This window comes from Natator depressus, chromosome 2 (assembly GCF_965152275.1).
Source record: "Natator depressus isolate rNatDep1 chromosome 2, rNatDep2.hap1, whole genome shotgun sequence".
Taxonomy (NCBI): Eukaryota; Metazoa; Chordata; order Testudines; family Cheloniidae; genus Natator; species Natator depressus.
In genome coordinates, this window is record NC_134235.1 from 24588753 (window position 1) to 24611516 (window position 22764).

At 40.5% G+C, this 22764-nt stretch overlaps 1 protein-coding gene across 3 annotated transcripts in view; it reads left to right on the plus strand.

Moving 5' to 3' along the window:
- The window catches only part of ENPP2 (ectonucleotide pyrophosphatase/phosphodiesterase 2), a 106877-nt gene that overhangs the window by 23635 nt on the left and 60478 nt on the right, over positions 1-22764 (plus strand). The window contains exons 1-2 of one of the 3 annotated variants that reach the window (XM_074943912.1): positions 16234-16516; positions 16817-16919. In XM_074943912.1, coding sequence (XP_074800013.1) covers positions 16484-16516; positions 16817-16919 — 136 coding nt within the window. In that variant the 5' untranslated portion in view covers positions 16234-16483. Of the gene's footprint in view, positions 1-16233; positions 16517-16816; positions 16920-22764 lie in introns of those variants that run through there. The other 2 variants (XM_074943909.1, XM_074943911.1) reach the window with 2 other exon arrangements.

A 22764-nucleotide genomic window follows, 5' to 3' on the forward strand; every position in this document is an offset into this window, starting at 1 on the left:
GTCAATTTTTTTCTTCCTCCCCCATCCCTTATGCTGTCACTACAGGGTTTTAAAATGTAAACCTACTGGTCACAAATAGAAACAGATGTCAATACTTCTCCACAAGTTCTAAACTGCCACTGGATATTTAGATTTGCTATCCAGATTGCCAACAGAAGAAAAGTCATCAAAAAATCTCCTGATTAGTATGTTCTTAATGAGTTCTAATAGTATTTTGGAAAAGTTAGATGTATATTGGTACAATAAAGCCTGGAACTACAGCATTATGAGAAATGAATATTAAAAAAGCAAAAATTAGAAAACTTTTTTTTTTTTTTACAATTCTTTGGCTCTGCATTAAAAAATAAAATAAATCTTGAGATCTTGTTTACTGGCAAGGAACACTGTCTAAGGTTAAGCATGTCATACATAATATGTGGTTGAGGTCCCTTTAGTTACACAGTGTGATACTCAACAGTGCCAAATTACATTCACGCTTGGTGCCCCCAAATCACACCTGCTGGCAGCACAGCTGGATTCTCATTGACCCAGCTGGGCAATAAGCAGCCCACAGGGACTGACTTACAGTTGCTCCTTCTAGCTAACCAGGGGCTATTGTAGAACCTGACAAACAAGCAGCCAGACCATCTCCCTGTCTCCTCGTCCTGTGGTTTACATCCACCACAGAGCAGCAGCCTGGTGGGAACAGGGAGGTGGTGACAGGACAAAAGTTGGGAAGAGTACCTTCCTAGGCAGCTCCCATCACACCTAACAGCTCCAGCAATCCCCAAGTACTCCCTGCCCATACACATCCAACTGCAGTAACCTCCCGCCAGATACACTCAGTTGCCCCAGTACTTCCTAGGCACCCACCCACCCAACTACACCAGCACCATCTATGCAGCTGCACAAACACCCACCCGGGTGTCTCAAGACCACCCAGGCAGCACCCTTCACCCACTCTTTCTTTCTGTTCATGGTTGTTGAATAAAATCTTCAAAACAAAAACCAAAAGTTACAGTCACAATCAGAACAACTCACAGACACAAAAAGAAACCATCTCCGCCTCAGACTTAGTCCTGAAAACTAGAAGATCAACTAGAAGATCAATCCGTTACATTGGCTCCCCCATGCCACCCACCATTCTGCTGAACTCAGTTGTTTTTTCTCCATCATTGCCAGAGACTGAACAATTGCACAAATAACTGCAATCTGAATAATTACAGGTGTGTCGCTCTGTGCTTGAACAGAGGCTGAATATACTCACACTGCCATGGGGGAGGGGGGGAGATAAAAGTACTGTGTTATTAACTGCCACAGTCTCAAAGGAAATATGCAGCAAATATCTCTCACTTCTTATTGAAGTGGATGCTGAGTCCCCTGATGTCCACAGGGACTCTGAGTTCCGAAGCCAACAAATCCCAAATACAGACATTAGAGGAACAGAATAATAAGTGATCCATTGTTGCCTCTGTTCCGGAGTGGGCTTCCCAGAGCCCACCCTTATCTTCTAGGCGTGTCCCTCTTGGTTATCGCTCACATAAGAATTTACCATGAGATACCTGCCGCCGCATATCCCTGTACCAGAAGGGAACTCTGTTATTTCAAAGGAACAACAATGCCCCACTGAGATTAACTTTTGGGCAAGTCAGTATTGCTAAATATTCCTTAAGCACCCTCTGGAACAGCTCTCTTTCAAACTGTGAGCCACCGTGCTGGCACGCCATTGCCTGAATTTGTCATTGGCAAATGCATCTTAAAGCAAGTTTCATGTAAGTGGGAGCCTGCCGGGCTGTTGCAGGAAAATAAAAAAAACCTTTTCAGGGATTGCAGCCCCTTTTCCTCACCAGTTACTCCATTTCTTCCCTTGTGACATTTCCCAGTAATCCCAGCTATACAAACGCTATGAAAATTGAAAAACAAAACCAAGACCATCAAGAAAACTTCAGCGTAGACCATCCCCCAAAACCCTTATTAAACCGGCAAGTAGACTATACTTCTCTTAATTAGGTTTCATTTGAAAAAGATAACCCTGGCAGTTTGACTAACAAGTTTCTGGGAGAGGATACACAGATACCACATAAATGCAAAAGCAAGCAGGAATGTTTTAATTAACATCACTCTTTCTGCCAATATCAGAGGCCATTTCATCGCCTTAACCTGGCAGGAGGTGAACTGCTTCACCCAGTTCAACCCAGCTACTGAATCATCGCCAAAGGTGAGTCCCAAAATACCTATAATCCGGGGAAGCTTGTTGCAAACTGCAACGCCTCTGGAAGAGCAAAATCCCCACCCACAAAGCCCTGCTTTCGTTCATGTTAATCTGAAGCTGAATAATTATGTAAAGTATCCAAAAAAAAAAAAAAAGTCCCTATCTGGTGTACTGTCCACCAGCACTCTGACTTCATCTGCATGGTCAAAAATTTTAATTGACAAGAGTGAAATTATTTTACCCCTTTAAGCCCTGAAATCCAATTACCATATGCTGCCCACAGTAAAGGGTCCAAAATAAAACAGCAATGGAATCAAGGAACAGACTAGCATGTGCAATAACCCCTACCACACATAGCCTCTCATTCACCATCTGCACAAATCAGCACAAACCTTCCAGGGTTGTCACTCTGTGTATCACTCTGAAGCGTAGAATTTCTGTTGAGTAAGTGTGAAATGATGGGAACAGCTACAAGCATGGCTGAGAGCTCTTTGAGTTTAGAATATCACCAGGTTCAGTCATCCCAGGACCCTGTGAGAACCAGATGGAATGTTGGAATGGTGGTGGGACGGTGGGAAAAACAGCTACTTGGGTAACGAAGAGGTGGTTGTGCCTCCAGCCAGAGGCAGCTCTGTGCATAAACTGTGGGGAACATGTACAACCAGCCACATTGCTCATTGCAACACAGTGCATAGAAACAAGAGACCCCATTTTCAGCTTTTTTCTAGGGCTGTTGATTAATCGCAGTTAACTCATGCGATTAACTCAAAAGAATTATTCACGATTAATCGCAGTTTTAATTGCACTGTTAAACAATAGAATGCCAATTGAAATGTATGAAATATTTTTGGATGTTTTTCTACCTTTTCAAATATATTGATTTCAATTACAACACAGTATACAAAGTTGACAGTGCTCACTCTATAGTATTATTTTTTATTACAAATATTTGCACTGTAAAAATGGCAAACAAAAATACTATTTTTCAGTTCACCTCATACAAGTACTATAGTGCAATCTCTTTATCGTGTAAGTCCATCTTACAAATGTAGATTTTTGTTGTTGTTACATAACTGCACTCAAAACCAAAACAATGTAAAACTTTACAGCTTACAAGTCCACTCAGTCTTACTTCTTGTTCAGCCAATTGCTAAGACAAACAAGTTTGTTTACATTTGCGGGAGATAATGCTGCCCGCTTCTGATTTACAATGTCACCAGAAAGTGAGAACAGGCGTTCGCATGGCACTTTTGTAACCGGCATTGTAAGGTATTTACGTGCCAGCTATGCTAAACATTAATATGCTCCTTCATGCTTCGGCCATCATTCCAGAGGACATGCTTCCATGCTGATGATGCTCTTTAAAAAAAAATGCATTAATTAAATTTGTGACAGAACTCCTTGGGGGAGAATTGTATGTCTCCTACTCTGTTTTACCCGCTTTATATCTCATGTCATAGCAGTCTTGGATGATGACCCAGCACATGGTTGTACATTTTAAGAACACTTTCACTGCAGATTTGACAAAACAAAAAGAAGGTACCAGTGTGAGATTTCTAAAGATAGCTACAGCAGTTGACCCAAGATTTAAGAATCTGAAGTGCCTTCCAAAATCCGATAGGGACAGGGTGTGGAGCATGCTTTCATAAGTCTTAAAAGAGCAACACTCCGATGTGGAAAATTGTTAAGACTCTGATGCGGAAACTACAGAATCTGAGCCACCAAAAAAGAAAATCAACCTTCTGCTGGTAGCATCAGATTCAGATGATGAAAATGAACTTGCTTCAGTCTGCACTGCTTTGGATGGTTATCGAGCAGAACCCGTTATCAGCTCTGGAATGGTGGTGGAAGCATGAAGGGACATATGACTCTTTAGTGCATCTGGCACATAAATATCTTGCGACGCTGGCTACAACAATGCCATGTGAACGCCTATTCTCACTTTCAGGTGACATTGTGAACAAGAAGAGGGCAGCATTATCTCCTGCAAATGTAAACAAACTTGTTTGTCTGAGCGATTGGCTGAACAAGAAGTGATTGGATTTGTAGGCTCTAAAGTTTTACATTGTTTTATTTTTGAATGTAGCTATTTTTTGCACATAATTCCACATTTGTAAGTTCAACTTGCACTATAAAGAAATTGCACTACAGTACTTATACTAGGTGAATTGAAAGATACTATTTCTTTTGTTTCTTTTTTACAGTGCAAATATTTGTAATAAAAAATAATATAAAGTGAGCACTGTACACTTTGTATTCTGTGTTGTAATTGAAATCAATATATTTGAAGATGTAGAAAACATAGAAAAATATTTAAATGAATGGTATTCTATTATTGTTTAATCGTGTGATTAATCGCGATTAGTTTTCTTAATCGCTTGACAGCCCTACTTTTTTCACACACGTGACTTTACGAATTACACCCATGGGACAGCTACTAGTACTATGCATAATGGCATGTATGTTATTAATAGTGTATGCTCGTGTAATTCATTTCTTTGGCTATTTTTGAAAAGCAAACAATCGTTTTAAAGGCCACTTAAGGTTGCTAAGTGCCACGCAAGATGCTGACCAATGGTATCAATTACAAACCCCAAACACTTAAAAGCAAGGAAATGAATAGGCAAGATAAACTTTATATTGGACACATAACAAACATGTTGGGTCAAATTCATGATAATTTTGCCATTGACTTTGGTGGAACCAGAATTTCACCCACGGTTTGTTCAGGATTTTATGTATTTATTATTATTGCTATCTTAATTTTGGTCGCTAAATATTTTCTTTCAAAGGATACATTTAAGTGGAAAATATCAATATATCTATGAATTGACAGAGGGTTTGGTAAAATAATTATAAATCTTTTTTCTCGAGGATAACATAAATAATTGAAAAAATTAGTAACATTATTAATGTATGGTAAAATTATAAATATATATATATGGCTGATAAATGTATATCATTAATATTTAGTTGAAATGCCTTCCTGGCATAGAGTTTTTGTCCTTGTCTAGGCTATCCAGGGTACAGAATTCAACTCCTGCCTCTGCTGTGTCCAGCATGGGGAGAGAGAGCAAGAGAACAAACTATAGGTCCATCCATGGCTATTAGCCAGGATGGGCAGGGATGGTGTCCGTAGCCTCTGTTTGCCAGAAGCTGGGAATGAGTGACAGGGGATGGATCACTTGGTGATTACCTGTTCTGTTCATTCCCTCTGGGGCACCTGACACTGGCCACTGTCGGAAGACAAGACACTTTGGTCTGACCCAAGAGGGCAATTCTTATGTTCTTATATACATATGATAGATGTTAATCATGTTGCTTAACACATTTCTGAAAGTTGCTCAGATGCTATGGTGGTATAGGAATCTATGTAGAATAGAATACATATAATTTTTACAAAATGTTGCATGTAAGAATAAAAGATAACCACAGATGTTTCTCTAATTGTCATACCATTTCTAATGATCCTGGGATGTGACATTACATTCCCAATCTCCACTAATGGCTTCTCTTTGTCTCTGCCCAGCCCATCTTATTAACATATCAATAAGAACTTTAGGTCTCGCTCTTGCCCTTATTATGATTAGTTTGTATTTTTTTAATGTATTCATGGTTCTACTTACCAGCTGACTGAAGTTCTTCACATGCCCTAACATTTTACTCCAGTCTATCAAGTATATAGGTCATATTATTATATAATTAGCCTTATTTATATTCTACAGCATTATCTTTCTGAGCTGAAAAGGTGTAAACTCTTCTCTATCCACAGCCTGCAACAGCTCTTATGCACTATTCCTGTACGATCTGTTAGGACCTAGCCTCCCTTTGTAAATTCCTGAAGCTTATGCAGGTATGAAAACGAGCCGCACCACGGATCCTGGTGTATTACCTGCTAGCGGACTGCTCACCACAGACTAAAGCCAAACCCCCTCATGCATCCTGTATTCTGCCCTCAGTCCTTATCTCTCCTTCACATGCTGGGAGAATACTAAGTGGTTCAAAGAAACTAAAAATTGTAGTGTGGTCCTCAGCTGCTACAAAACGGCCAGCACCAATTATACTGGCAGTTTGACCCACCAATGGACATTTATTCAGAGAGGTGTGAGGCTCTACTTATAAAGAAGCTACAAGAAATCATGATATATGTTATCTGGGCAACACTGGCATTTGCTGCCTTTCAGCGGCTGGGCATGCTGTGTGTGCCTGTGTAGTGTTGTGTAGGAGGAGCTGGAATCCTGCTCTTACCACTGGAAGACCTTATGGGTAGAAGATAATGCAAACCAAAGCTTGAATCTCTTATTTACTTGGAAGATGAATGGGCCTGGTCTACTGCAGTAGTTTTCCTGCCTCTCTAGACTGAGCTAAAACACACCCTGCACAGATGAGGACAGTTGTAATGTACACCGGTGATGGGCAAAGCAACTTGGCTTTCCACATACCCACATACTTACCTGTGACTGACTATTGCAGCCAGCTATTCATGTTGACCTAAGTATGTTTTCGTATACTAGGAAACTTTCTAACTTCAGAACCATTTGTCGATCAAGATTACTTTGGCTGACATGAAAATGAAAGGAAGTGTGCCTAATTTGGTAGATTACCTCTAAGCATTAACTGGCTGATTCTTACATATATATGGAATCCTTTAAATCTTCACTATGTGGAACTTTTTGGGCTAAAGTTGTACAAAGGAAGCCAGCTGTATTTAATCTGTGATGGCTAATATATTAATTCTTACCTCTCGCCAGTGTCAGTTTTTTGAAAACATAGGTGAATTCCAGTACGCTTTAAAGATAAATTCTATGAAATGACTACTAATCAAAATAATTTTAAAATCACAAGCATGTATCTTTGATCTTCTCAAATTTAGAGATCCAATCTTCCAAACTTTAGTGTTTTAAAATAAAGCTGGCTTTTCAGGAGCACTACTTGAAGGAGCATTACTGTTCTATAATTAATTTTCATTTTTTTCTATGGAGAGCTGTTTTATGTGTTGAGTGAACTGTCATATTGTAGATCTTAAATTGGTTTGGAAATCATGTAGCTATGTAGAGTAGCAAAGTAGTATGTGAAAGTGATCTCAATTGTAAATAGTAAACCTGATTAAATAAAATCTGTCTATCCTCCCTCAAAAAACAAACAACAAAACAAAAAAACCCACTGCAAACTTCCACCCCATTCGCTACTTTGCCCGCTCACATCCACCTTCTGCCTCCACTCTCTCATTCCAGCCAATTTCTGCCAAACCCTTGGCTTGCTTACACCCCAGCCACTACCTGTTTCTAGACATCTCACCATCCTCTTCTTCTAGATCTGATACTGTCACAACCATTACCCCAACTACCTCCCTAATATTAGATGAAGGAGAGAGAGAGAGAGAGAGAGAAAGGGAGTCTGTGGGCCTCTGGCTTATTCAGGTGTTATCCAAAGTGTTGACTTTGATGAATGAAGCCCTATAAATATGGTTAGGGTCCTGGCTACCCAAGAATCTGCTTTTCTTGCTGTATGTTACCTCTTCAGTTGTGTTGTTTTGCTAACATTACCTACATTTGGTTAGCTGAGGAATGGAACAGGGTGTTTTTAATGAGGTGCCCTTATCTCTGGATTTTGCTTCCGTAACTGGTCCGTCAGAGCTTGGAACTGGTGACCTTCTGAGTACATTGGTTGGCTCACTTGAATGATCACTCAAGGATTCTGAGGGGGCGTGAAATAGAGAGCTGATCTAATTTTGGGACTGAGTTTATGTAGTTTGTCAATAAGGGCTGTTCGTTGAATCTGATTTCTCGTGTATGCATCTAGTATTTTGGATGATCACATCTGTCACAGTTCCTAGTGAGCGCTGCTTCCAGTCCACCCTCTAGGACTGGTATGAGGCACTGGGGAGGCTTCTCTGGATCCTCGGAGAGGGTAGTTTGCTCCCTGCTCCAGGCCACTGAGTCTGACCATGGTGGATTTGCACCCAAGCCCTCTGGGTTTAATCCTGTTACCTCATTACAGAAAATACCACATCAAGAAAAATAACTTCCCACATTAAGAATCCCAGAAACTTCTTTGGTGTCCACGTTGACTCAGGCTACAAGCAGGGCAATGGGATTCATCATACCCACATTTGTTAGCCTGTTATACCAATAAAATAAAAACCAGTAGGATCTTATTAAATGGGAAAAGGCAAAATGCCACATTGATTGTGAATACAGAAAGAATCATAGTAAGCAGTTAGTTATAGCTATAACATTCCATTCAATTTCATATTTATTCACACATTCATACACACACACACACAGGTTTCAGAGTAACAGCCGTGTTAGTCTGTATTCGCAAAAAGAAAAGGAGTACTTGTGGCACCTTAGAGACTAACCAATTTATTTGAGCATAAGCTTTCGTGAGCTACAGCTCACTTCATCGGATGCAACACACACACAGGTTCTGCAAGGTTGTTATCATAGTTACCAGCCTTAGAGTTGCTCATGCCAAGCCATTGGCCAGGTGGCCTGGACATGAGGAGGGAGCAGGGCCTTGTCAGATGCTCATCTGATGCTCCTGGAAGTTGGTTTGCAGAATCAGACCACAAAGTTCTCACTTTCTAGAATCCATTTTTATAGGAATTTCTTCCTATGCCAGTCTATGGGAATTGCTTCATCATACGGTTGCTGAATCAATCAGCAGATGGCACATTCCTGACGGCTCTGTGCTGCCAGATGTTATCTTGTTCTTTGGTTCTCCCATCCTTGAGGCTGTTGGATGGATTCCAGTCTGCCCCCTGGGGGTCCTTTGGTTATTTTCACTTGACGCCTTCTTCAGCAGATGGACACTGCATTCTTAGGCTGGCACCTCCCTGATCATTCAGTTATTATCCACATCAAGCATCCATCCACATACATCCTCTATCTCTATTTTAATCACAATTGTTAACAAAGCGAGATGAATAGAACAAAAGTGCGGGGAGTCTCTGGGTGCTGTTTCTGTTGTTACAGAGTATTGCTTTGAGTCTCTCTCTGTGTGAATAGTTGTTGTTACAAAGAATTGCTTTGAGAACAGACTCTGTCTTAGAATGTACTAACACAATTAGCAGCTTGCAAGTTTCACACATAGAGAGAGAGAAACAGTACCAAAAACCAAGAGACCTCTTAATTAGTAATACCCTGGAATTTAAACTATGGGGAATCAAACTCATTTGTGATTTTAATACAGAACTTCTTTAATATGATCCAACAAGCCTGCTAGCTCATTGTCAGGCACACCCTTATGAACTTCCTCCCCAGTCCCATGGGAATGAGTTGACCCACTTCTCCTGTTCAAGGCAGATGCATTTGTCTTGGTCACCAAGCTTCTGTTTTGTCGCTCCAGTTTTGCCTGCTCATTTCGACATCTGGCCTCCAGCTTCATCTGTCTCTCCTTCACGACCAGCTTTTCCACACCAACCTCCACAGCTCTAGACCTCTCACCATCACCACTATCTCTACTGGATTATCCGTGGGACCATCTCTTTGGTCAGCTGCTTGCCTGTAGGAGAAAAAGGGACCCCTTCTGGCCCCTGGTTTGGAGCAGGTGCCTCAGCCTACCTCATAGCATATGCGTGCAATATCTCCAGTTTCTTCTGATCAGCAGCTCACAGACCTTGCTGTGCACACAGGCTCAGAAGCTGCTCTTTTATGAGCTGTTTGTAATTCATGTTTGCCCATCAGCTTTTTCCCAAACCAGACTAACAGATCTGCTCCTGGCTTTCAGTTTAAAGAGCGAAAGCATAAACGCTTGCTAAAGTGCTTTTGCAAGCTTCACATATTACCACATAGATCTCACCGTTGCCATCTCATATATGTAATGGTTTCAGGGCCACTGCACCAATATTCTCACCCTGACACTGTCACAACAACTTATTAAAACACAAAATAAAACACATTTAGAGATGCTGTCCCTCAAAGTTTTTTTTTTTATTTAAGATACCGGCAACTGTTACTCTGTGACTCAGAGCGAACTTTCCTAGTTTCACAGGATTTTCTCCTGTCATTAAGATATGGTATTTATTAATAATGTGTCTTATACAAGTTCTTATATATTGCATCTCTTATCGTAATACTGTTGAATGGTAGAAAAGAAATCCTAGTCATTCTGCTGGATTATTACAGTGTTAATGTTTCATTTAAGGTGGCACCTAGGAGCTTGTGACAGTTGTCACCCCTTGGGTGCAGTCTGGGAGCTGTACTCAACTGAGTTGGGGACACAATCAGCCTCACCCAGTATGACAGCAGGTGGCACCACTCACCCAACTGGGCAGAGTGTAAACAGCAGACCCCAGCCAGTTTCCCCAATCCCCAGGCATGTACTCCCCTCTGGAGTATAAACCCAAAATTATATCATCTTGCACTGCACGGGATCTGTATAGTGTAAGCTCATTAATATAGCCATCCCTTCCTCAGTGTGGAGAGGAATATGCACACTTGTGGTACCAAACTGAGATTTCCCCCCAGACACTTCACTTGAAGGCACACTGGTTTAGGTTAGAATACAAACAAGTTTATTAACTACAAAAAAGATAGATTTTAAATGATTATAAGTGATAGCAAACAAATCAAAGCCAGATTACCTAGTAAATAAACAAAAACACAAACTAAGTTTACCATACTACAAGGACAGGATTTGAATTAACAATCTCTCACCCTGACTGATGATACAAGCAGTCTTGCAGATTCTCAGGGCACAAGCTGCACTTGCTTTGCAGCTTGGGATCCCCTGGTTTCCATACACAGGCTAGAAATCCCTTTACCTTGGGTCCAGCACTTTCCCCAGTTCAGTCTTTGTTCCTTATGTGTTTCCAGGAGTTCTCTTGTATGGGGAGTGAAGAACAACAGATGATGTCACTCCCTGCCTTATATAGCTTTAGCATATGGCGGAAATCCTTTGTTCCAAAAACAGTTCCCAGCCCAGTTTGTGGAAAAATACAGGTCCCCAAAATGAAGTCCAGAGTCATGTGGGTTGGTTACATGCCCTTGCAGAGTCATAGCAGCCATTACTTACAGTCTGGCCGAAACGTCCACAGGAAGGCTCACCAGATGGGGGATAAGCTTCTTCTAAGGCCTATTGTTTTCCCTAATGGCCCATTACCCTGAATGGGCCCTTCTCAACCAGCTATTTAGACTGGAAGGGTGTCACCCAGGTTGGACTACATTTGAAATACAGATACCTATCAATATTCATAACCTCAGATACAAAAATGATGCATGCATACACATAGGATAATCATATTCAGCAAATCATAACTTTTCCCATGACACCTCACATGACCCGTCTTTTAGAAAATGCATCATAATTATGCCATAATCATATCATAATAACATCACTATGAAGAATATGGGGTGCAGTGTCACGGGGCTAATTTAATACTTTGCATTCTGGGAGTAATACATTAAGCAGTAACATGGCTGTATGTTAAACAGCAGAAAAAGCTAAGAGCCCAATCCCGCAAACACTGAAGCATGTGAGTAACTTTACTCATATGAGTAGAACTCCATGGGACTAGATGTATGAGTACAGTTACTCATGTGCTTAAGTGTCCTAAATTCTTGAAGTTTATCTTCTGCATGTTTCTTTTTGCTTATTCAGCTACATCTGACCTTATATTTCAACCTCAAATACACAATAAGAGTAGCTTATAAATGCAATATTAATTCCTGTGGATTCTTATGCACCTCATTTGAAGTGTATTTCATTTTAATTGTAAGACTTTCATTGGACCTCTGCACTGTATTTTTCTTTCCATTAGATAATGCTAGTCACACACAATAACTTATTCATACATTACTTATGCCTTTTTTCTTTCTTTAAATAATAAAATGTGTATTTTTTGATTGGTGGAGTCATTCTTTTGTTCCCATAAAATGATAATTAATTACTGAAGACCCCTGCAGTGAGGTTCTGCTTAAATAAGGATTAGTAGTTTTGTTCATGTTAATGAATTCCTCCTGTGTTACTAGGAAGCTTTCAGGCAGAATCTTCAATACAGAAAAAGTGATTGTCAGATTGTCAGTGTGAATGTGTGGTCAGTTCAGAGCTACTAGAAAACATCTATCAAATATCACAGAAGAAATATAATCAACGATAAAATTAGCACTTTTAGAGTTTCTTCTAGGGGAATTCTGTTGCAAACAATTAAAAATTCTGCACACAGTATTTTAAAATTCTGAAAATTTTATTTGTCAAAATAACAGTACCTAATCACACCAGTTTCAATTATTTTTGTAATTTATTTCAAAGTACCTGTCAACAAGTATGTCAGCAACAATACAGACACACACAAAATTTCCCCAGGAGTAGAGAGTTAAAGAAACCCCTATGAAAACTCAGTTCCTGTTTCTCTGCTCCCTCTCCCCACATCAGAGCCCAGATGGGGGGCCAGAAACCCACAACTCCTCCACCTTAGAGCCCAGCCACGATGCCCCCCCAGCCAATACATCCCAAACATTAATTTCTGAAAAATTCTGCATTGCGCAGTGGCACATGATTCCCCCAGGAGCAAACAGTGCTTATCACCCATAGATCTTAAAGGACATGATGAAGGATGGTAAATATCATTATACCCACATTACAAACTAGGAAACATAAGCCCAGATCCTCATCTAGTGTAAATCAGTGCAGCTCCATTGATTTCAGTGGAACTATGCTAATTTACACCACTTCAGGGTCTGTCCATAAGACACAAAGTTTCAAATTCCCCAACCCCCCCCAATCCAATATTTAAAAATGTGGTCACTGATTTTTGATACTTCAGTTTTCTGGGTCTCCAGTTTTCAGACATATTGGAGCTGATTTTCAGAAGTGCTGAGCCATCTACAACTTCAGCAGAAGTCAATGGTAGCTGCAGGTGTTCAGCACCTTGGAAAATCAGGCCAAAGGTGTCTCAGCTTGGGCACTCACAATCAGAAACTGGTTTCAGAGTAGCAGCCATGTTAGTCTGTATCTGCAAAAAGAACAGGAGTACTTGTGGCACCTTAGAGACTAACAAATTTATTTGAGCATAGGCTTTTGTGGGCTACGGCCCACTTCATCAGATGCATGCAGTGGAAAATACAGTAGGATGATTTTATATACACAGAAAACATGAAACAATGGGTGTTACCATGCACACTATAAGGAGAGTGATCAGGTAAGGTGAGCTATTACCAGCAGGAGAGAAAAAAAACCCTTTGTAGTGATAATCAAGATGGTTCATTTTCAGCAGTTGACAAGAACGTGTGAGGAACGGGGGGGGGGGGGAGGGCGGCGAAATAAACATGGGGAAATAGTTTTACTTTGTGTAATGACACATCCACTCCCAATCTTTATTCAAGCCTAATTTAATGGTGTCCAGTTTGCAAATTAATTCCAATTCAGCAGTCTCTCGTTGGAGTCTGTTTTTGAAGTTTTTCTGTTGAAGAATTGCAACTTTTAGGTCTGTAATCGAGTGACCAGAGAGATTGAAGTGTTCTCCGACTGGTTTTTGAATGTTATAATTCTTGACGTCTGATTGTGACTTACCCAATGAGTCAGTGGCAGAGATGGTAATAGAAATCAGGAATCCTGAATCCTAGTCCCATGTCCTGGCCACTGGACCAAGGACTTCATTAACTTTGACATTCGACCCTGATATTTGACATGCAGTGTCTGTTACAAATGTGCTCTGTGATGACTTTGGCTTTCTCTTATAATTTTTATGATACATTGCTATGGTTACACAGCAAAATACGTTCATGGATGACATTGTACAACGGGGTTTAGAAGTGCCAAGTGTTTTTGTATGGTCCACTTTGTCAAATTCGTGTCAAGGTCAAACTCCAACAGGAGCTAAAGATGTTAAATGAGGGAAGTACCTCTGAAAATGCTGCTATGTGGTGAATAGATTAAAGGACTAGTTGTTTTTCTGCCTTCAGTTATGGGTTTAGATTCTGAAATTAAGTGCAGCAAGTTAGCAACACTTTAAAACTTTAAAATCTGTAAACACTCACACATGAGTACTGGCTTCAGCTCTTGCAGTTGTTTATGCAGCTATGTCAGGAGCTATGTGTGGCTATCAACAAAGAAAATGAAGGAATACAACAGATAATCTAGGGGTGTCCCTGGTTAAGAGCTCCCTGTTAAAACAGCGCTACTAAATTGGTGTGATTTCTGGTGTCCCAATGTAGCTCGCTCTCTCTCGGTTAATTGCTAAATCACACCACCCAGAGATGTCTTTTATCCCGGGTGCCCAGAAAATACCTCCAAAGAGCATATATTTGCAACAGATTGCATCAAACGGTAGAGTGGTTTCTTTAAAGGACACCTTGCAAGTAACTAGGTCTTCACCCCCCACCCCCCTCACTCTCATTTCCAGTACACAAACCGAACACCGTGGCTTGTTCTCTCAACCACTTAGTATATATTTTCAGGAACAAAATAGAAACATTTCTGCTGAAGTGCAGCTTCACACACGTTGCTTTGCCAAGAGGTGATGCCTCCCCGTTTGGTTCGCAGAAAGCCTTTTTGTTTCAACGGGGAGGAAGAAAATGAACAAAAAGAGTCCTTCCCCCACGGCTCTGTGTGAGTGAGTGCATGCACATGACACAACTTTCGCGCACGCAGGGTTTATCGCAGGCTACGGGCAAGCTTTGGTGCGGGAGCCCCCTTGTTAAAATGTTGACAAGCACCGGGCTGCAGGGCTCCGTGCAAGCCTGGGTGGAGAAGTGGACTTCAGCACGCAGTGCAGTCTGTGATCCGACCACCCGTGTCCTTTTCAACCCAGCCAAACTGGGGCAGGGTAAAATACGGGCTCAACTCTTGACCTATCTACCCAGCGACCCTATTGCAAGCAAGATCCCCTCTGGTAGCACGCATGCTCCGCTTTGGCTGCGGAGGAAATCGGGCATGTCTTTTTTCCCCCATCGTCTGCAGAATTTCATTGAGAACAGAAGCCGCTTTGGCTTCTGCTCCCCGTGATTACGCCCCCTGTGGTTTGCGCGGCGAAGACACAGCTGCGCCGGGAGACCACTTTCTGTTCACACCCGCAGGACAAAAGAATCGAGGGCGGCTTCTGTGCCATAAGGTGTGGCTAGTAAACAAGGGTGGGTTTTAGCCCTGCCTAGCAAGGTGAGGCTACGAAGTGAGAGCGGTTATCGCTTGAGCGCGGCTTCTAATGGAAGCGCTATAGGGTATGTGTTTCCACTGGGTTTTTACAAAAAGTCTTACCGGACTCCTTCGTGCCCTCTAATATGTGATGTCCCTCCAGAAAGCTAGGAAAGTCCGGGGTTAGGTTGACAAATTTTGACTCTGCCCCTTTCAGTGTAGTTGTTAGTAAACAGTTCAGTGAAAGACGCTTTCAGCAGATTTAAAAAAAAAAAGTGGTGAACTAACTTGGTAAATAATTTGCCTTAGCAAATAACGTTTAAACCACCAGCGTGAACCATAATTCTGTGCACCGTTATCGTCCGCTTTGCAGAGCAAGCTGCTTATCAACGCTGCTGCACTCTGAATGGTGTGATTTTTTTTTTAAAGGCAAATAAGGAAGGGGGAGAGGCTGAAATTTCACGTTCTTTGAACTATGTTGGGTTTTCGACATGCGTGGACGCAAGTGCGAGCAGTTATATAAATCCTCTGTGGAGCAATGCAAGGGATCCCAAGGCTGGAAAAGTAACCTTAGAATTCGTTACAGTGCTGGAGATTCTGCATGAGAACCCTCTGGAGACTTTAGACCGTAGTTCCCAAGCGTGAGACCAGTGACTGAGTTTATCAAACCAGTTTAAAAAAAACCCAGACCTTGCGGCTCTTTCGCAAAATCAGCGGAGTTGTGTGTGCCGTTGTTTTATTCTCTAAAAGTTTACACTGAAATCCTCACTTGCAAGTTTTCTCATGTTTGAAGATGGCAACAGAGCTTTTCATTCCCCTAGCCCAGGAGGTTTTTCAGTCCTAGCAAGATAAAAACGCATTGGTTTCTCTTTTAACCATGTTACTTTTGCGAGGAGAATAAAACGAACATGAACTGGTATTGGCCACAGCAACATGAGAAAACCCTGCCTGGGCAGAGGAAACCACATAAAAGCGTGTGTGTGCATTTTGTGGGGGAGGGGGAGAGAGAAGGATGATGCCTGAAGCTTCTTGCACTCAGAGCTGCGATTTGTGAGTGAAACATGATGAAATCACCCCTGGACAAATCAAATGAGCCTGTCAACCTCACCAGGTGGGATTAGTTGTAGCTAATAGACTGAACTCACGGAGCAAACAACACTGCACTCAATATAAAGAAAAAGAGAGCACACTGTGAAGGCTTTTCAAGAATTCTCTAGTATGGCTAAGACAAGCTGTTTCCAGTTACATCAGGTAGGGAAGGAAAGGAAAAGAACATGTTTGTTTTGAAAGGAGGAATAACCAGTGTCTCCTGAAAAAGCGTCTACAAAAAGAAACATTTGAGCTTTTAAATCAGATGTTTTATTCATAATTCCCCTTCTGGTTTTAATTACTCTAAAATTGTGACTGTCATTTACTGTTCCAGTAATAGGAACTGTAGTGACTAGCAACTCAAATAATATATCTGGTCCCTCCTTTTTTTTAATCACAATACTCTTAAATTTGGATTCTTGTTTTGCTTAGTTTGATCATTTTGCTCTCTTACTTTTGCAGGTAATATCCTTATTTGCTTTTGCCTTTGGGGTTAACGTCTGTGTAGGATTTACAGCAAATCGATTCAGAAGATCTGAAGACTGGGATGAGGGCACGATCTCAGGTACAGTAAATGACATAAACTGTACATCTCACTAACCTTATGTTATATACCATGGTTAGAAACCACTCCCACTCTGTTCCTTTTAGTTCTGGGATATAGTGAAGAATATGTTAACAAGCCTGAGTGTGTTGACCTTTGGGACTCACCTATAGGTTACCTGTTTACTTAAACTTTTGCTCTGTGTGCATGTGACTGGAGAATTAGGCTTATTTTAGAGTTGTTAACTTAGTCTGATATTGCAATTGATTGTTGTATGCTGTGCCTGCGTTTTTGCTCATTGAGCTTACCAAATAGGTTAGTAAATTAAAATAAATGTAACTTGATCTGGTAATTCCCAAGTGCACAATTTTCATTCAACTAGCTAGAGAAGAAATTTGTGCAGTACTTGTTTGGTCAGGGTCATTTCAAGTCTAGAGTCACTGAGAATAGCTTCTTAGATTTCTGTATCTGCTAGTCATTCTGATTTGTGAACAGTAGACAGCAGACAACTAACTGGAGGAGGGAGGGGGTGAGATCAGCAGGTGTTAATGTTGAGAACTGCATGAAGCAGATGTGCTGTCAGTCATGTATTTTTTTTTTTTCCCTTCAGTTTCACATCCTTCTCTTTTGGGTGTAGAAGAGAAAGGACATGCCACAACAGAGACCTTTGTTTATATTTTGTTGGGAAACATAGGATTTTGTCTCCTGAGGCATTCTCCAAGTGGAAAAATGTATACAATGGAAAAGGAGTCTTTTTTTGAAGAAGGGGGTGGGGAGTAGTCTTGACTTATGTCTCTGTTCCTTCCTTTGGCATGAAAAAGAAAGTTTGTGGTAATTGACTTTGACTTGGTTAACATAACTGAAATGAAATTCATTTACAATACCCAACTATAATGAGAGCTTGAGAACTTTAATAAAGAAATTGCTTGTTTACAGTGACTTGAGTAAGTTGTGTTCGCAGTAAGGAGTTTTAGGTTCCCCCTCACCTTCCCCAGAATTGGTGTCTACTCAACGCATTTATCAGTGTGGCTGACTGAGTAAGGACATTTAGGTAACCGAAAAGGATGTTGCTTCTGGATTTTTCATGCGTAAAGAAGAGCACCTCCTACTTTGCTGCAAAAACATAAATGGCTCCTATTACTTTCCTTTTAGCATGTCTCTCCACAGATGTTAAGGTAGTATGCCTGATATGTTTGTAGCAGAAATAGTAACACCTGTGTTTCTTGGTTTCCACATACAGATTGTCACTTGTACTGGTCAAACCAAAACAAGGAAAGCCAGTTGTCTGGAATATAGCAATAAGAGACAGCAAGTGAGGGTTTCCTCTCTTGTTTTTTATGTCAACCAAGTTACTTCCAATATATCAAAGTTAATTTATAATGGAAACAGGATCTAAAATCTGAGATAATAGAATCTATGTACAAATGTAATAAATGGAACTGCTCAGTTGCCCTCTATGAGGGGAAACTACCCTGCACAAGAGTAAGCTTGTTTTAACTGGTAACAAATTTTAAATGCTCTGATCAAAGGAGTCTACTTATGTCTTTGAAATTATCAATCACATGACTGCCATTAATAGTAACGAAAACTGCATATGGAAATAGTCTGCTTAGAAACCCAGAGCAATGAAATACCAAGCTAAAAGATAACTGCAGGTTTTCTTTCAATTTCACTGAGTTTTGGCATATATATTTACATGTACCTTGATGTCTGCATCATAATCTTATAGGATTGACATTGCTGTTGGAAAAACTAAGATGGAAAAAAATGTTTTCACCATTCATTGTTATACATGAGTGGTGTCTTGTCTTAACAAGGTGTATACTATGGCACTTTCAAATTCCAAACCTTGTCATTCTAGTACTGCTTTATGAATCCAGACTATCATGACTTTAATTCCATTACATACTAATGACAAAGTAGAGTAAGTGCTAAAGAATTCATCTAGATGTTAAACTGAACTTTTTTATATTTAATAAGCTGTCAGTATTTGTACACAACAAATAGCTGAATTAAAATAACAACATCTAAAGACCTAAGTCCCCCAAAACAGGGGAAATTAATAACTGATTCTGCCATTTCTTAACTTGACCTATTAAGTTAAGGTAGAGTACAGGTCTTCTAGACCTGTTGTTAAGTAGCTTCAGAATGTGTAGCCTCAGTATAATATCCTCTTGAACCATATTACTCAAGCGCAACAGGACGGTCTTATTGTCAGGATGGGAGCTAAAATCTGTTTCCTAGATCTGTGAATGTGGGAGCCTGGATACTAATCACGTGGATTTTTAAGCATACAACTAATCATGGAATTGTACTTATAGCAGAACAATTACGATGCACTTTAAATTTTCTTGCATTGAAATCTTGTCCATTTCAATGGCACTTTGCAAAAATAGTATAAATAATAAGCAGTGACACTGCTGCTGCTCCAAAACTCTTCAAATAACTGTTTTTCTTGCTAATAATGTGTAGCCATTGCCTAGTTCTTAGTAGAGACACTGCATGGTAAGGATTATGCAAACATGCCTGAGTAGTTGCCATAGGATGGAAGTCCTACTGGAAGTCTGCCTATTGCAAATAGACTGCATTTTGACCAATATAGTCAAACCAACCAATTTGATATGGCACTCTTCTAGGTGGATATAGCATTTCCAGGCTCTGTGTTATCATAATCATTTATGATAATGAACAAAAGGCAACATGCCTCCGTAGGATTTCTTCCCTTATTCGTGGTATACCACTTCACCCAGAGCTCTCCTTTAAAGAACAACAATAGTTTGAGCTTAACTGGCGAAGACTGAAGTTCCAAAAAAAGGTATAAGCAGCTCTAGTGTTAAAGGGGAAAAACTCCTGAAGTTCAAAGGTAGCCACAGTCCTCTCTTTCTCCAGCAGGATCCAGACTTGATGGCTTAGTAGTTCCTGCTAATCTAGGAATTTTCAGAAAAGTTCGTAACTTCATATTCAATGCAGGAGCATCTGACAACTCAACCCTGCTACTTAGTTAGCAGCAGTGCAACTCCTATAAAGCAGACAATACTTGTTCCAACAATTCTGCACACATCAGTACCCTGGCCACAGCTGGGTGTATGACCTGCAAGTTTGTGGTTCAGCTTCAGAAGCAAGGTCAGCTGTCGCAGACCATTGAACAATATTGATATCCAGTGGCTACAGGTGTTAAAATGAGTCCTGTGGGTGATATGACGTAAAGTGTCTTACAGTAACTCAACCCATGGGTATAACCAATGCATTAACAGTAGCTTGACATAATGTCTGAGTTAAGTTGTGATCTGGTTTGTCACATGAGTAGTAAAGGCATGTACCATAGTTGTCAGATGCATGGAAAATAACAAAAGATCTATAGCTGAACTATTTCCTACCTGGAAGATAATGGAAACTATTCTTCCCCACAGCTAACACTAAGTCATCGAGATACTACTTCAAACACTGCTGACAGACAGTTGCTTATATAACATGCAGTAAGACTCTCCAAATTTTCCTTTGTAAATACACATTGGCGTGTGGTTTTCAACAGTGTTACGGAGTAGTCTCCCCACTATGCAAAGACCCCACTGAAAGTAACTGAAATGAATAGGGCAATGGTAATATTATGAAGCATTCTGAAATAACATCTTTGATTCTCACACTCAAACTTGCCATATCTGGGGCTTCGGTCTTAAAACCAGAGATATGGCATGTAAGATAAAGAAGCAAGAGCGTTTAAGTGTCCAGCACTCCTTTTCAGAAGTGCTTATCAGCTGGTGTTGAGAATAATGGGACTGGTAGCAGCAGACCATTACTGAAAATCTGTCCATTCTAAGTACCTAAATGAGTGCTGGACTTTTCAGAAAATCAGGCCCTTAATATTCATTGAAACGAATCTTCATGTGTTAAATTTTACAGCAATCTCAAAAGTCCTCCCATAAATTTGGAGAGTTTTAATATATAAGAAAGGGAGAGAGGCAATTCTGTGCAGAGTGGACATAAATTTGAGTTTGGAAGTAGGTGTCCCTTCTAAAGTGTAGTTGTCCTACAGGAATAAAGAATTAGTGCAGTAATGACACTTTTTAAAACTTCTTACAGCTTCAGAGAGGTTCCAGTGTCCTGTCTGTGTAGGAAACTTGAGCTGACAGACATACTCTGGTTTAAAACAGATGGATCTGATTGTTTTTCATAAGCCCAGGGCAGCGACAGCCTCTGCTGACGTCAGTGAGAAAAGCTGGTGCTTGGCACTTCTGCAGATCGGGCACAAATAATTAAAAAAGGACACCAGGATTAACTGGGAATCGCATATGCTCTACATATCAATGCCTATTGTGGAGTTATAAGGCTTTAATATATCATTTGTGGCTTTGATTGGAACAATACAGAAGCTTCCATGTTGTTTAAAGCTGAAAAATAAGGGTTGATTCAAAACATTCATTTTTCTGGACACCAGAAGCAATTAGTCATTCTCAGTTAGTAAATTCGTGGTAAAACTACAGCTTTCAAAATTCATCTAGTTTTGTACTAAGGATTATGGGAAGAAGAAACAAATGTAAAGCATAGGGTTTTGGTTCTGGCCACTGGCGAAACAAACGAGGACTGATTTCAATAACTGAAGGAAAAACTCATGTGTCTGTGCTGGCAACATGTATACAAAGTTTTAGCCCTGTGGTATTTTAAATGGCCAAAATATTGAAAATTTTAAAATGGTTTCATCGAGGGAATGCTGAGGGAGTTCCTAACTGAAGGGATACTCCCACGCTCTTACATAGAGTATTTCTCACACACACACACACACACACTACCTACTTGACTCAAAAACTACAATAGCAAAGAAAAATATTAAGCCATCTGATGTTACTTTCTGCCCCACAGATGTGCACATATCTTACACTACCATACCCCACAACCTTAACTCTGTCCCTTAGCTTCACCAGTCTTCCCACATTGCCTTTACCAAGCAACTCATTCGAAATCCATTAGAGTACCTTCCATCCTTCCTACCTTCAGGGGCATTGGAACAATTTGTATAGTGGGGGAGGGGGGTTGCTGAGATGCATTGAACCAAACTGTAAACTTTGTATATAATGGAAATCACTTCAGGCCAAGGGTGCAGGAGCACCCCTAGTTCCAGCACCTATGCCTACCGTATGCTCCGACAACCGAGTGTTGGGATGATGATTTTTTGTTGGGCGGAGATTATTCTCCCTCCCCACCCCCCGCTGACGGAAAAACTTTCAGCTATGTAGAACAGCAGCAGAAAATGGCCATAATCCAAAATATTTTCTAAAAGTACCTGTTAAATCGGATCTACTTAAGATTTATGCCCTACTAATAGTCTGATTGCTACTGACAAACTTCGACCCCTAACTGGTTTCAAATACTTCCTATTTAAAAATTCAACAAAAGAAATCAAAAGGTTCAAAACATACTGTGAAATTTCACACTGAAAACACCTACTTAAGAAGAAAAACTTGAATATATGCCCCATTTTTAGCCCATGTCATAAAACATCCTTAACCATGGAGTCACAAACGGCCTCCCCATAATATATTTTGGTGTCTTTGGAGATACTCCTAGTGGGAAGAGTATAGCTTTTGTCCCACTTGGGAGTAATCTCCTTTCCACTCCCTGCCCCCCCCCCCCAATGGATCATTGCTGTCTAATACTTGCTTTATTAATGGACTCAGTTTCTTGCTTTATGAATGGTCTACAGTTTCTGAATCAGTGTTATTGCTGAAAGTTTTGTTTTTATAGTTTAATGTTCTACAGAAGCCCACCAAAAAGCATTTCCTCACTTTATTGGCCACTAATTCAATTTGTTGAGTATCATACAGTTTCTTTTCACTGTGGTGTTGATCTGGCACCTTACAGTACAGTAAAC